Source organism: Pterocles gutturalis, unplaced genomic scaffold (assembly GCF_000699245.1).
Source record: "Pterocles gutturalis isolate BGI_N339 unplaced genomic scaffold, ASM69924v1 scaffold46705, whole genome shotgun sequence".
In the NCBI taxonomy this organism is placed as follows: Eukaryota; Metazoa; Chordata; class Aves; order Pterocliformes; family Pteroclidae; genus Pterocles; species Pterocles gutturalis.
The window spans coordinates 1-15,513 of record NW_010139951.1 but is presented as its reverse complement, the minus strand read 5'-3'; the positions used below and the strand labels follow the sequence as shown (position 1 = coordinate 15,513).

The 15,513-nt window shown below is 39.7% G+C and overlaps 1 protein-coding gene across 1 annotated transcript; it reads right to left on the bottom strand.

The window, feature by feature from the left end:
- Nucleotides 1–1,255: 1,255 nt before the first annotated feature.
- On the bottom strand, nucleotides 1,256–15,102 carry ACO1 (aconitase 1, soluble; the record flags this gene model as incomplete). Its single annotated transcript, XM_010083487.1, has 13 exons — nucleotides 1,256–1,470; nucleotides 2,657–2,842; nucleotides 3,875–3,997; nucleotides 4,420–4,567; nucleotides 6,008–6,150; nucleotides 6,815–6,919; nucleotides 7,667–7,791; nucleotides 8,353–8,509; nucleotides 8,791–8,875; nucleotides 9,382–9,517; nucleotides 12,100–12,259; nucleotides 13,839–13,955; nucleotides 15,002–15,102. Coding segments are annotated over 13 exons (1,703 nt in total), but the record flags the coding sequence as incomplete, so codon positions are not given.
- Between the last annotated feature and the right edge of the window lie 411 nt (nucleotides 15,103–15,513).

Genomic DNA, 15,513 nt, shown 5'->3' with positions numbered 1-15,513 from the left:
ATTCTTGTAGCTTAGTTATTAAATTGTTCCCAACTCAATTCACAAGTCTCTTTTCCCTTTACCCCTTTAATTCTTTCCCTCATCTCCAGGACACAGGAGAGTGAGCAAGCAGCTGTGTGGTATTTGTTTGCTGGTAGCTCAGTACAAAGCCCCAACACAAGAAGAGCCTATTGCAGGTACAGTGTAATCTCTATCCCATCCCTCTTTCAGAACAATTTTCATTGGTTTTTTTGCAGATACAGCTGCAGGCAACTGTACTAAAAATACATTAGGAGATTACTTTGAAAGAATTTCTCCACTATGTTAATTGTTGTGGCATTTTAAATACAGTTAAGAGTAAAAATTAGTACTATAACTTTGTTTATCTCTGAGTAAAAGGATATTTATTATCACTGTAAATAGATTCATGTGCTATTCTGGATTGGGCAGTTGCTGACTTCAGTGAATGCATTAGTGCAATCAGTGGTTGCTAACTGCCATAAAAATTGCTGACAAGGATCCTGAAATTGTGGTAGATTGTCTCTTTGAGGACACAAAACAGAGGGAAGTACATCACAGCAGTATTCTGTTTGATTACAGAAGACTGCCAGTATCTGTATTTATCTTGTCTCATGCAGATTATTCCAAGAAACAAGAATTAAAATACAAGAAGTCAAGACTTGCATGACTCTGCTTCTACAGGGGCAATGAGAAGAGTTTAAAGTCAAAGCTTTGTTCTGCATCTCGGTACTGAGGATAACATGACAAAAACCACCAAGCTTCTTAAAATAAATTTAATTTTATCCATTAGAAATAATATCCCCAATAGGTCCACCTTTCCACAATGGCTTAGATTTAAAACAACAAAGTTCACATTTTTTGAAATTAATAAACAGCTGAATAATTAATTTCAGTGTTAGATTCAGATGCTGGTCAACTGAATAAGAAAGCAAGTCAATATCAGGCAATCAGGAAGGAATAAAAATTATTTTCTATACTATCAGTTAATTTTTGGACCACTGATATAAGCACAGAACTTAACTTCAGAGTCAAATTAAATGGACAAAATACATGAAATCAGCTTATGATCTTCAACAGTTCCACAGATTCCAGCAGTATTTTAATGACTTTTGCTAAGTCTAAGGTAAGTCAAGCCAACCACCATAAAAAACAAATAATAAATGCTGTTAACTTGAATTGGGCATGTCCAGTTTCCTGATACACAGAATAATTCAGCATTGTAAACAAGCCTTCTAATCCAATCCATGAAAAACTGTTTACTTTATGGTTCGTGCTTTCAAATTTATGATTACGATAGTTTCATTGTGCTCAGCAGAAGCAGGCGTGTACCTGGACGTTTTTGCTTCGTGTTTTTTATAACGATGCCATTTTACGGATCATGTAGTTCAGAATGCCCCCGTTGTGGAAATAAGTGAGCTCCACGTCAGTGTCAAATCTCATGATGGCAAGAAAGGTTTTCCCAGTATCAAGCTGTTGGGGTCAAAGAAATTCATTCAAGCAGCAGAACCTTCCACGTTACATGACATCATAATAAAGTAAGGACTATTACAATAGTTTTGCCATCTTAAGAAATTGTGAGAGAAAGCTGAAGTGAACAGGCACTGGACCATTGGTATTTCTTTCCACACTAGACTACAGCCAGCTGCTTAAGAGGAAAGTGGTTTAAAACCAACCACAACAAACATGAGATAGAGTTTCCTTGCACTGCATTTGCTGCCTCATTTAGATTTATTGTTGATGTAAGCCTAGAGGCATGAAAGCTGCCCATCCTTTCAAGTGGTTGTACTAATTCTTAATGTTCTATATAGTCATTCTTCTGGCTTAGGTACAACAGTAATACCAATATCATTAGCTTTCTTTGAGGTTTAGTGTTGGGGAATCAGAAAAGTGCAAAGACAATTGCATGAACTGAATAAAACCACTGTGTTTTACTGAAGACTTCTCTAGTCAGGTACTTCCAGATAAATGCACAAAGTTTGTCTGTGAACAATAAGCTGAACAGCTCTTTGGGATCTATACCTTCCCTGTTTCAGGACAGTTAATAAGGCATATGTAAACAACTACTGTGAGAAACTAACCCAGGGGAACCACCTGCATTACATGAACATGCAATAAGTAGACTGTTTTGCTAACTGCAGTAAAAAAGCAGACTTTTATGCTATTAGGTTAAGTAAATCAGTTTTACATATGTTCCAATCAAGAATAAACCAAATTTTTATCGTAGATACTAATATTTTTCAAAAAAGAGCATAGTTTGGAGGCAAAGCTAGACAAAAAGCAGTCTTTCAAATACAGGGCCTGAAGTTTAACTAGATTTTATGCTGGGTATGCTTAGATTTCACTTTGAATGCTGCAGGGTACAATATTCTGCCTGTTGAATTGTCAATTATTTTAATTTTAAATTCATTTAAATATATTATTTTAACTTATTTAATTTAATACTTACAGTTCACTTTGTATTGTGCTTCAAACATTTAACTGAGACAGAAAAAAACTATAGTGAACTTTGAAAGACTGGTCCAAAATACAGGACAGTGTTGTGCTAAATGAAACAGTTTGGGTGTGCTGCCAAATGAAAGCACATTGTTTGAAGAGATGGTTAATCCTGAGGGAGATTATAGTGATTCAGAAAATTCAGCCCTTAGGTGTCTCATACCTTAATCTGGACATTCATCTGTGGTTTTAGCTGTTCAGGAATGATAATCGTGTAGCGCTCTCGTCCAGTGAGTCCTAAAGTCCCTGCATCCTCTCCAGGTAAATACTGCAGAGGAATCACTCCCATCCCTACTAGGTTGCTTCGATGAATTCTCTCATAGCTTTCAGCAAGCACAGCTTTAATACCCTGGGAAGTACAGAACAGGTATAGTTATCTTCATGGTTCAGGATAGTCTTTCTGTGCTTATAGGAAGGAAATTGGTACGATTGTGGTCTCCTCCGTTTCATTTACCAGCTACTGGTAGAGTCAGCAGGTCTGTCTGATAGCAGACTGTCCAGGATGACTTAATTACACGTTAACTTTCAAACATGTTTAAAAGAAGTCTGATTGCCAAAAAATTACATACGCTTTCTCAGGAATCCTGCATACTTCAAGTCTTATGTGGAGCACCACTAGTCATTTCTCTAACTCTTGCTAATTCAGTGTTGCCCTGCTATACTACAAGCTCCAGGCTGCAGTTTAATTAATTTCTTGACTTTTACATGTTAATACAGTTAATTAAAAAAAAAAAAAAAATCACCACTGGAAAAAACCCCCAAAACTTAGACAAACATAATCTTAAAACACCAACTCTCCTAAAACTTTGTTTAAAATACACACACTATTGCCTTCACAAATTCCACACCGAGAAAGCCTGAATCAGAGGTCAGGCTTGTAAATAGTGTAGGACAAGACAGACAAAGAACAAAACAGATATTTCACTGTATGTGGATTTCTGTTAGGCCCCTATAACAATACTCCTAAGCACCTCTGCAATCTGCATGGTGAAGCCATGCTAGATTTCATTTTCCTTGATGACTACTTTTCTCTTACACTTTTTATCTTCCCTGCAAAGTGAGCAGAAGGAGGTAGCTGGAAGCACACTCAAGGTTTACAGGGTTATGGGAAGCAGAAATAAAGAAACTGGCCTTTCTCGTGTAGCTTTGTGGATTTCTAGCTGAAGATCAGTCAAGGTTTCCAGTCTGAACAGGATCTATTAATATTTAAATAGCTTTTGCAACTCTGCTGTGGCCCTTGGAGGCAGCTGAGATTTCAAAATAGCTCTCGCTACCAGAAGTAAGAATGACCTACCCAGAATGTGCGTCATAAGCTAGACTTCCTAACAAATGAATGCACTTTTCAGTACTGTCCACCTTCTAGTTTACTGTAGTCACTCACCAAGAGGAATGGTCCTTTAGCTGCCCAGTCTCTGGAACTACCTGCACCATATTCCTTCCCAGCCAGCACAATCAGAGGATGGCCAGCCTGCTTGTATCTTTCAGCAGCATCAAACACATCCAGCTGGAATGAAAATGCCAAACATTTTATGCACTTTTTTTGGGGTGGAAGCACAGTTTCAGGGAAACAAAGAAAAAAGTGTCCCCACATAAAAAGCTGAAGCCTCACTTTCCACCAAGCAGCACTTTAAGGATATTAACCATAGAGTGCTTTGTCTCTTGTAGCCTGATCTCACTCCCAGGGCAAACCTGCACCTTCCACTACCACTTCCCACCATGGTTATACTGATATATACTGATACGCCTGATAGCACCATGTTATGTAAGTATGTGTGACCTGCTTCCCTAGGTCAATACAGCTCCTGTCCCCTCATTAACTTTACTTAAAAGGCACTTAAGTAAATGAGCTAAGCTGTAAGAAGGAAAGCCAGTACTAATCCACTCTGCTGTCAATGAGCCTCAGTGTAGAGCACCATGTGTACTTACAGTTTCCCCAGAAGGGAAATGGACAGTCTGAGGTCCTTGCTTATCAATAAATTTGTTCACCAAGCGAATGTTTGCAAATGTTCCTCTGGCCATGACAGCATCATTCCCTCTACGAGAGCCATAAGAATTGAACTCTCGAGGAGTCAAGCTATTAAGGGAAAAGAAAACAAAGAAAGAAAGGAAACTGTGGGGTTTTTTAGACTGAAACACTCTGTGTTTTAGAAAGTGATGAACTGGTGTTTGAGGCAGGTATGTACATAGTTCCCATCATGGCAGTAGCACCCAGTTAGCTGATACTTAATTTTTTGAAGGGAAAAAAAAAAAAAAGAAAAAAGAAAAAAAATACTAGTGTCCCTAGAGCTTGGTCACAGAAAGCAGCTTCCATAGTACTCTCATCCTTTCCCCTAGAAAACAGCATCTGATAGTGACACAAGGATATAACTCATGTTAGGTCAGAAGACGCAATACAACTTTTCTTAATAGCTGGCTACTGAAAATCCTCCTCATTATTTATATTACCATAGCATCTAGAACAAAGGTAGAGACACAACTGTGCTAAACATCTAAAAGGCAGAGAGACCCCCTGCCGCACATTAGAAGTACAGAAGAAAAAGTTCATTTGCAAATGGAGATATGGGAATGAGGGGACACTCCAGCCTAACCAGTAAACAAAAAATGTGTGGAATATGACAGAAAATTGGACTGTTTACATTGGGCTACATCCAAACAGGAGCTATGATATACAAAATGTTTTGTAATGTGTGCAGAACTATTTAGATTTCAAAGTGACTGACAACAGAGAGCCAAAGAGTTCAGTGCAATTACTTTTCAGTCAATCACACTACTTTCATAAATTTCCTCTCCAGAATTATGTCCAGTGAAAATATTTTTTTATAATGTCAGTGGTGTTCCTTAAAACACCACTGAAGTTTTAAGAAGTGCTAAACCAAAGAATAAAACTACTATATTATTTGTGAAGACTGAATAAGGCAACTCAACAAGTCCTAGTCATCCATTAAGCTGAACCCAGAGTACTACACTGACAGGCTGTCAACAGAAAAAGACCAACATTTTACAGCAGTTTGGACTCCAGCTACAATAGCTTTGCCAGTTTTTGCAGCTGCTCTGAAACCTGAACTTCTGGATCTGCTGTTGCTCCTGATAACCTAGATCTGTGAAATAGTTGCACATGCTAGAAGAAGTGAGTATAAAACCAGTTTTTGGCATTACATACCATGAGCATTTTGCTTCGATAGGGAGACAAATCCCAATTCCCTTATTTATTAATAGACTTACTGCAAAAACTAGCCTGAAAGTTATCTTCTTCCCCTCTCTCCATACAAAGGTCTTCAGCTCTCCAGTGTAATTGACGTGCACATTCCGTGCAAGTTCTTACACTTGGTGAGAGCTGCTGAAACAGCAGAGAAAGGAATACTTTTCTTTCTTCTTTTATATATTCTTCAGGCATCCATCAAGGTATATAAGCATATGTGAACAGACAGCAGATATGTCTTCCTGTAACACGGTACAGTAGTTGTGGCTTGTTTCCTCTTCCCAATTTATAACAAGAACAAGAAAGAGTGCTTACCCTCTGCTGGTCAAATAGCGGGCTGCAGGACTATTTCTTGCTATATTCCCAGCTGGAGATATGTGGTCAGTTGTCACAGAATCCCCAAAACTCAGCAGGACATAAGCATCTTCTATTGTTTTCGGGGTCTGAAGAGCTAAAGTCTAAACCATCACAAATACAAACAAAATCACTACAATGTGACAAAGAATTCCTTTACCTTTCTCAGAAGTGCAAACTGCAAAATAAAGTCTCCCTTTTTATACAAGTCAGAAGAAAGAAAAAAAAACCAACCCTATTAAAAATGTTTATGGTGAACAAAATATGATGTCATGCAAGTTCATGCATGAAGAAAATAGATGAGGCAAAAAAGTTAGCTGAGGCTTCCTGTGGTACGTGCATGAATGCAGACAAAAATCCAGGATTCTGAGACAACTGCATACATTGAAATCTGTATTTTATTTTAAATGGTACTGAAATAGCAATCTGAACAATTTGGCACAAAATACAGGCAGGCAGAATTGTGGGTTTCATTTCCTGTCCTTTTCCCTCACTTGCTTTGTGACTATTTAAAATTATTTCAGCTTAAAAGGAAAAGCAGACTTTTCAAAAGCCCTGATGTGACAGGGAATCCTTAGAATTTTCAGATTCACTCATGCCTTCGTATTAAAATGAATACAACAGTGCAATTCTAACATCTGAGAACCAAGGCCTCAGTGGGCTATGATGGGTGCTTCCAGGCCCCTTGAAGTGGCTTTGCTTCATCTTTAACATTAGTCAAGGTCACTACACACTTTGGCTTGATTCAAAGGGAAAGCCTGCACGTACCAGACCATCAAAGAAAGGTGGATTCTTGATGTAAGTTGACTTGGGATTCCAAGTATATAGTTTATCTGAAGGAGCATCTAAAGCATTCCAAGATTCGTTTACTGTCTGAAAAACACACAAAAACATCCCACTGAAGTTTTCAGAAGCAAGGGAATTACTTCAGAGTCCAGGTAAAATTACAAATTTGACTTCAGCAAAAGCCGTGTGTATTTCTTAAAGCACTTTGGGAAATTCTTGTGACAATATACATTATGTTTGGGTTTTCTTTAAATGATTCTATTAAAAAAGTGAGGAAAGCCCTCACTTCATTATGAAAGAAGAGCTACCCATCCAGTTCTCTGACAATACCGTGTGTTATGTACATAGACAACACTTCATAATTCTCAAGTGTATTTATGATTATTCATAAATAACATGTAAACCTTTGGAATATTTTGTTTCAACAACTGAGAAAAGCTTGCAGGAAGACATTACCAGATTTTTTTTCTGATGTGAATGCTATTAAGTAATGCAAATGAATTTTGTGTCAGCTGAAAAAAAAGAAACAAACATCTGTGAAGCTGGAATATCTCACTTTCTAATATCAACCTGGGATGACTGTTTAAAACAAATCATCTATATGTTAGATTAAAAAAACCACTGAAGAGCAATTTTCTGGACACACTCATCTGTAAGAACCAACTAATTAACTAAAAGCCATTCTTTAAAAAAGTATCTCATCTGAATACTTATCAGAACAGGAACAACAGCAACAGAAGGAAAAGGTTCATTTCATTATCAAGACCAGCTTATTTAACATCTTCAAAATAGCACAGTACATCAATCAAACTACCGCCCAGGGGACTAATTCACCTCTATTTTTTCATAGACCTCCTTGAACATCCCAGGAATAACAAACTGACGCTCAACAGCCTGAATCTCATTTCTTGATGGCCAGATATCTTTCAGGAAAATCTTCTTTCCTGAAGCATTTGTTCCTGTAGAAAATGGTATTGTTACGTTTGTTGCATAAATTTTCCATTAAGAAAGAACATAAAAGCTTACCAATGGTGTCCTTTAGCTACGTGTTCCTTCTAACCTTGTCAACACTCATGAGACTTCATTTCACCTGCAAGGGTCTGACAGAAGAAGGCCACCTAGACTTGATGAGGTCTGTACATACGCCTTCTCTTGTGGTTTCCAATGGCCTTCCAGAATAATTTATATAATAACTTAGGTTGGAAAGGATCTTTGAGGGTCGTCTAGCTGAAATACCTTCTCATAGAAAGTCTACTAGGTCAGGTACCTCATGAGAGACTGCCATCTGGATATAACCAAAAAGATGCCCCTGTGGAATTAGAATACTGGTCAGGCTTGGCCTTCCCTTTTCTCCATCACATAGACTCCTTGTTGCTCTGTTTCTTAACAATCACATGCTTTGTATCCCAGAAGTACTCAGTCATCTGAAGCATCTCCTTACGACAAACTATTCTGAAGAGCTTAATTCCAACCAGTTTAGTTTATATCCTGTGAAAAGCAGCATCCTCGCGCTGTCTTACCCAAAGGCTCTTTCTCAAAGTCGATCCGGACAGTCCCTGCAATTGCATAGGCTATTACCAGTGGTGGGGAGGCTAGGTAGTTAGCACGGGTGTTGGGATGGACACGCCCTTCGAAATTCCTATTGCCAGACAACACACCCACTGCTACAAGGTCTCCCTGCAAGACAGAGTTTGAGACAAAGGTAGCTGAGGTGCTTGCAGACCCCATGCACCCATCAGGTCTGCAGAGCTGCACTGTGCTGCAACATCAATGACTGGACAGTCACAGAACTGTCTCCTTCCAAACAATCCCAAAGCACTTCCCACAGAAAAGAGAATATAAGTTGAACGTACTTTGTACACAGCTGAGAAGAGTTAGTGCACAGTATAACACAGCTCAGAACAGCAAACAACAGAGAACAGCTTACCTAAATAAGCCGCATAGGAAAAGGTGCATACCTCTGTAATGGCCTCAACAACAGACTCTGGTAGGGGTCCGCTATTGCCAATACATGTCATACAGCCATAACCAACCACATCAAACCTAGACAGAACACAAAAATCATCAGTGAACAAAAAGCAATTTTGGAGAAAGACAACTTAGCAGTTGGCAAGGGTCACTTTCAGAAGATGTACTGTTTTAACAAATTAATTGTTGCCGAAACAGCATTTTTGAGAACGCTCAATTTTTATCATTGCAGTGACTGTTCATGCACACAAATGAAGATCTGGGAGATGTGTTATCTAGCAAAATGAACAACAATACAATGTCATTTATGTTATTTTAAAACCATTAGTCTTGAAAAATAACCCATTTTCCCGCTTCACAACATGAGTCTTCAAGAAGCTACAGCAGGCAACAGGCTTTCTCCCTCATTGTCAAAAAGTCAGCCAGCACAACAGCAATGTGTTAACTCATGCAGGATCATGCCATAGGGTACTTGCCATATCTTTTCAGCTGTACAGAGAAATAGTTATTCTATTGCATTGCTTGTTGTCAATGCTTTTAGTTAAGCAGCCACAGGACAACAGTAAGAAAAGCACTCTTACCCTAGTTGGGAAAGGTAACTCATAACTCCACTCTCCCTCAGATAGTAGGTGACAACCCCGCTTCCTGGGGACAGGCTAGTTTTAATGTATGGCTTCACTGTCAAACCAGCTTCAACAGCTTTTTTAGCAAGCAATCCTGAAAGATGCAAAGGATAGTTGCAGTTTTTCCTGGAAGTGGGACAGTTTGGTGGATCAACAGATTAACAGAGGTACCACTAAATAACTGGAAAACAAAAAAGGCTCAATTTCCAGCAATGAAATGGTACAGTGAGCCATCAGCACTTATGCCAGAGCTCAAGCTAGAGCTCAAGTGCTCTGTTCAACTGTAGATCCAGTCTGCAACTTCTGCTCCACTGGGAAGTTGCATTCAACAAGGTGCACTCACACTGGGGCAGCATGTAGACACTCAAAACGCAGAACACTACTTGTGAGACAAATGTCTCACAAAAAAAGTAATGAATTGTTAATTTCCCACTCATGGTGGTCTATTCATGCAGTGCTCAAATAACTGCCAACATATGACTTCTCGTCCTCAGAAGCAGATGGCTATGAGAACACCAGCTCTGGCCCTTGTCACAAACAAGCTATCTCACAATTCACAGCACGTTGCATGAGTTCTGTTTTATCACTTGTGGATTTGTAACGCACATAGCAAAGTTTTAGTGAAGCCTATGCGTTACCAGAAACATATTTATCCTGAATTGCTTCCTTTTAAACAAATCGTCTGTACATGGATAAATGTTCAGAAAACAAGCCCCCTCCAGCCCTTTCCCAGGATGGGCATAAGAGAAGCAACAGCTATGCAAACTATGCAAAACTTCACATTCCCATGCCTCATTCTCTCTCTCTCACACACACACACATATCCACTTATACACATCAGCTCTGATTTGATCCAACTCGACCTCTAACAGGAAGACATCAAACTGTTTTGTTTTTGCCAGCTGTTTGGCAGTTCTGGTAGATGTGACCTGGAGACCTCCACTTTTAAGTGTTCTGTGAGAAGGCCTACACTGATAGATTTGGAGGCCTAAAGGTAGATACGTCAATTTTAAAACACAGTCCTACTCCTGAAATTGCTGAGGACTCTCAGCTGCCGGGGAAAACTCTGGAAAATTGAGATCTTGGATGCTTTTGAAAATGTGACCATGAACAAACGCTCATCCTAGGACCTGAGAGCCTGATAGCCTGTTACAAATTGTTGGCTTCTGTTTTCCTGCCAGTACCAGTTCTGAAAAGAATGCAAAGTCAAACTCTAAAAACTGTCAAGGAAACGCCAGAACTGAAGTTGCTTTGAGCAACCTTAATCTAACACCTTTGTAAAGTCAGATTAGGCTATCAAGGCTACTACAGCACACACTCACGATCCTCACAGACACACAGTCCCTGCACATCATATGCAGTGTCAGTTTGAAAAAACTACTCACATTTTGGATTTCTTTTAACTGCTTACTTAGTATGGGAGCACTGCACATTTTCTTTGCTTTCATTTCAAACCCTACTCTGAAAGACAATTTACCAAGTTTCTTGGGGGTATCTCAGAGGTTCTCAACATTGTGTACAAACAGTTACCCAGGACTGACAGAATTACTTTTTCTCTCCTTGTTGAGGTCAAAGCCTAAGTGCCACTGTATAGAAAGGCAGCAAAGGTAAGAGTACCCACTAAATCTGAGTGCATATGCTGAGATCCTTAGGATAACGCTCCCAGAACCACACAGGAACAAAGGAGACAAGTTACGTGACTTCAACCAGTAAGTAATCCTCTCTGGTCAAGGGCGCTTGCATTGCCCACAGCACACCCTTCCAACCTTTGCAGAAAATAAGCCTGCATCCTACAGTCTGACAAGACTAGGAAGCTCTAATGCAGTGACGATCTTACAGTAACAGGTAAGATCTATGTATATGTTTGCAAAGGAGAGAAAGAAATACATGAGCATGTAGCCAAGCACCTGGGAAAGAGGGCTGAACTGGGCTAGTATAGACTGAACCCTTCGTTCACATTTTGTTGCCAGGAGTACACACTTGGAATGAGGAACTTCCTGCCCAGACTAGCCAGGTTAAAAATTAACAACCTCCTGACCTGAAATTTAACACAACCAACTCAGACTACTGTTTTGTAGTATTTCAATGGTGACAAGCAAGAAAGTGGGGATACAAAGCCCAACTCTGACCATTTGATGGATGAAGTTAAGATGTAAATGACAAAGCCCTGAAAGATGGCAATACCAGAGAACACAATTTTCCTTCTCTACTCACCCCCCACATTCCCTCAGACTCTTGCTGTAACAACTGGATACGCTTCTAGCTAAGAGTATGTTTTGTAGTCTGCTGCCACATCCAGAGCACCTTCAGACTTAAACCCATAGACCGTTCTTCACTGTCCCTCTTTTTGTGGCTCTCACTTTTGATAGCCTCTTCTCAACTCTACTTAACAGCTACTGTGCATTTGAACAGAAGGTCAGAGGTGCTGGTTAATTCAGTTCCAGTTTGTCCTGTAGAGAAGATAGTGTAGGAAAAACACATTTTCTTCAACCCACATTTCTAGCTATCATTTCCAGAATTGCTTCTGCAACCCTTTAGGGACTAAACTCAGTTTTAGCACTTCAAATTACAAAAACAGCACTGTGCATATAGAATTACATCAGTGTTGTGTCTGTCTTTAGGACACACTGCCAGCACCACAAAGACACTACTGGCACATTAAACAAATAAACTTACCTGCTCCCAGCATAACTGAAGGGTTACTGGTGTTTGTACAGCTTGTAATGGCAGCAATCACTACTGAACCATGAGCAAGCTCAAAGTCACAGCCCTCAAAGTTAAATTTGACTATGCTGTTGTGTCGGTCTGGAGCAATTTGGAATCCCTTAAATCCTTGCTGTAAGAGGAGAAAGTAAGAATCAAAAGGATGTGGTTAATATACATATTTTGACTGGAAATTAGTATGGGCTGGGAATTTCACAGATGAAAACTATCTGTCTTGCACTTTTAGGTCTGGTGGTGAAGGCTTGTACCTCTGGTCAAAGTGGCAGACGAAACTCTGGGTTCTATCCTATTCTCGGTTTACTGGTAAAAGAGGCAGCCTTTCCAGAAAAATGTATTTGTGTTTTCTTCCTACATGAATATATACATGAAATACGTGAAGGGTGAGTGTCAGGAGGATGGAGCCAGGTTCTTCTCTGTGACATCTAGTGATAGGACAAGGGGCAATGGGTTCAAGCTGGAAGATAGGAGGTTCCACTTGAATATGAGGAAAAACTTCTTTACAGTGAGGGTGACAGAGCACTGGAACAGGCTGCCCAGAGAGGTTGTGGAGTCTCCTTCTCTGGAGACATTCAAAGCCCGCCTGGATGCATTCCTGTGTGATCTCATCTAGGTGTCCTGCTCCGGCAGGGGGATTGGACTAGATGATCTTTCGAGGTCCCTTCCAATCTCTAACATTCTGTGTTTCTGTGATCTTTCTTCAGATTGCTTAGATGCTGTTGATCCCATGTACTCCAGATTCTTGACCACATATAGTCTTCTTACACAATCTAGTCCTGAGATTTTAGCCATAATACACAAGATTTTTAAGCCGTGAATATCAAACAGCTCAAACTTATACTAAGAGCTGACCTGAGAGAAAAAAGCCTGATGGCTGAAAAAAAAAAAGAGACGAGCAAGGCACTGTTCACACCCTGAAAACTTACGCTTAGGGATCTGAAAGCACAAGGTCATTTAACAAAGTTTGGAACACGTAACAAAACAAGAATTATTGGGAAATGCTGTAGATTAAATGTCTTGATTTACATCACTGGAGTTCCGTACAGCGTTTAACAAGGGCAGTTACCATATCAGGTAAGGATTCAAACTGATTTTGGAAACGTTAGTGTCTGGGCATATTAATTCAAACGAAAATCTTGCTCTTTTTTCAATTACCATTTTTGACTGGATGATGTAGAGGTCTTGTTTTGGTTTTTTTTTTTCTATCTTCACCAACAACATCAAAGAGTCACAGAAACACACAAAGTTTTGACTTGCTGAACAGATTCAGTACTGAATGCAAAACTACCTTGTGGAGCTTCGGGCATAACCTGCTTCAAAAGCTGAAGAGCTGGGGAGTTAGGACAGAGCTCAGTGCAGTAGCTACTTGGTCCACTCTACTAACAACACCCATTATGGCTAGTTCAGAAATCCCTAGTGTACGTTGAAACCACATTAGGCCTAAGATTGATCTAAAATCAGAAAGAACTACTACTTCAACAGGACATGAACACCTTCATGTGAGATAAGCATCATTCCCATTTCAAGCTACTCACTGTTGTTATCATCTTCTAAACTGCACTCCAACATCTTCGTTTACTTTTCAATAGACAAACAAACATCACACAAGTTAACCCCAGAATGTAGTTCCTGAACACTAGACAACTTCTAGAAGCATGCATTAGTTTGTATGCCCAAATATTCCTAGTCCCTACCTTGGCTCCCAGGCAAGTCTCAAAGTCCTTCTTCATATCTGACACAGCAACCTTGTCCTGAGGTCTTTTTGGTCCACTGCAGCAAGGCACGACAGTATGGAGATCCAACTCAACAACCTATTCAGTAAGAGGAACAGAGAGTGGTTCAGCACTGCATGACAAGTTGAAGACAGTTAAGCCACAGGTATGCTTACCTCTACTGTTGAACCAAGTCTAAGTCTGCACATCTTTATGTCTGTTTGCAGAAATTATCAGAGATATACGAGAAGCGAAAGACAGAAGAAAAGGAACAGTTCTACTTTTAGACCCTGCCAGCATCCAGGTATGGCTCTTAAAAGTACCCCAGTTACTGAATACCCATTGTGTGACTACAGCATCTAAAAAAAAAAGATGATTTTGAGAATTATATCCTTTCACATGCTAGCAGCAGGGTCCTCTCAGAAAACAATGATGTGAAGAAATCCTGGTACTGACATAAAGCAAAGCAGACTATTCATCTTGGCTTTGGGGAAAATGTTCAGTCTATTATGAAACAGAGACGATCATATTTTCCTGTTCCTCACCCATGTTTCAAATTTGTTTTCATAGTGTGCTGCATCTTTCTGTATTTACTAAGGCTTTTAAATAATCATGCAAACTTGAACTTAAGTTACACAATAAATTCTTACTGTAGAGAAAACCAGGAACATTCTTGAGTTTCCTGGACACAGAGTAAGATCTTGATTTTCTCGCATAGAAAATGGCTTTTGTCGTCTATGGTTACCACACAGAGATTCTAAATGTCCTGATTCACACATTAAAATAAGTTGCTGAATAGAAGAAGGGTAAAACTGGGACAAGGCTTACACAGACAATACCCACACTATCTTCATAGCTGTGTTTTGAGTCTGGACTGAACTTCTCAAAATTACATAGATGGAACTGCAGAATCTGCACCAGGCAAAGCTCAACTGAGAGCCTACCTATACCTTCTGCACAAGTTTTCACACCTGGAGAGCCAGCTGGTTGTTCCACTTGGCCCTAAATTAAGACAGCTGTGTGGGCCAAGCCAAAGGATAAAGAGTCCCTGACTATTTCTTGGTTTCCGTGAAAAACAGACAATTGTGACATTAAAATAGGGGAGAGCATTAAGCAAGGAGCCAGAAAACAGAGTAGTTTCTAACCTGTGTGAAGTCTGGATCCTGAGAGGAGTTCTTGAAATCTCTTAGCATTCCCACAGCCTTGAGATACTTTTTTGTGCACATAACTTTCTCTTTATCACGGCCTAAGGTGAAAGCCAGACATATCAAAAACAAAATGCAAATGAAATTGATGAACTACTATGTGACAGAAAAAGAAAAAAAATGTGTAACAGGCTATTTCACTGTTCACACTGTACATTGCACTACAAGACCCTTTCAGCACAAGTATTAGAGACTCACTAGAAACAAAGTGATTGAGCAGACTTAGTGGCTTTTGCAGAACAAAAACGTAGGTTCCTGCTTCCCTATTCTGAACAAGCTAGGCTCAGGAATGGCTAAGCAGACAGTTAGCTACAAAACAGTCTAAAATTTGTATCTTCCTGAACATGGACCCTAAGAGCAAGAAATAGCATGAATAAGCACTCAAGCTCAGAAGGCTCCACCTGATTCAACCCCGTTCCTGACTGCATGTGGTGGGTTAGCCCTTGGCTCGG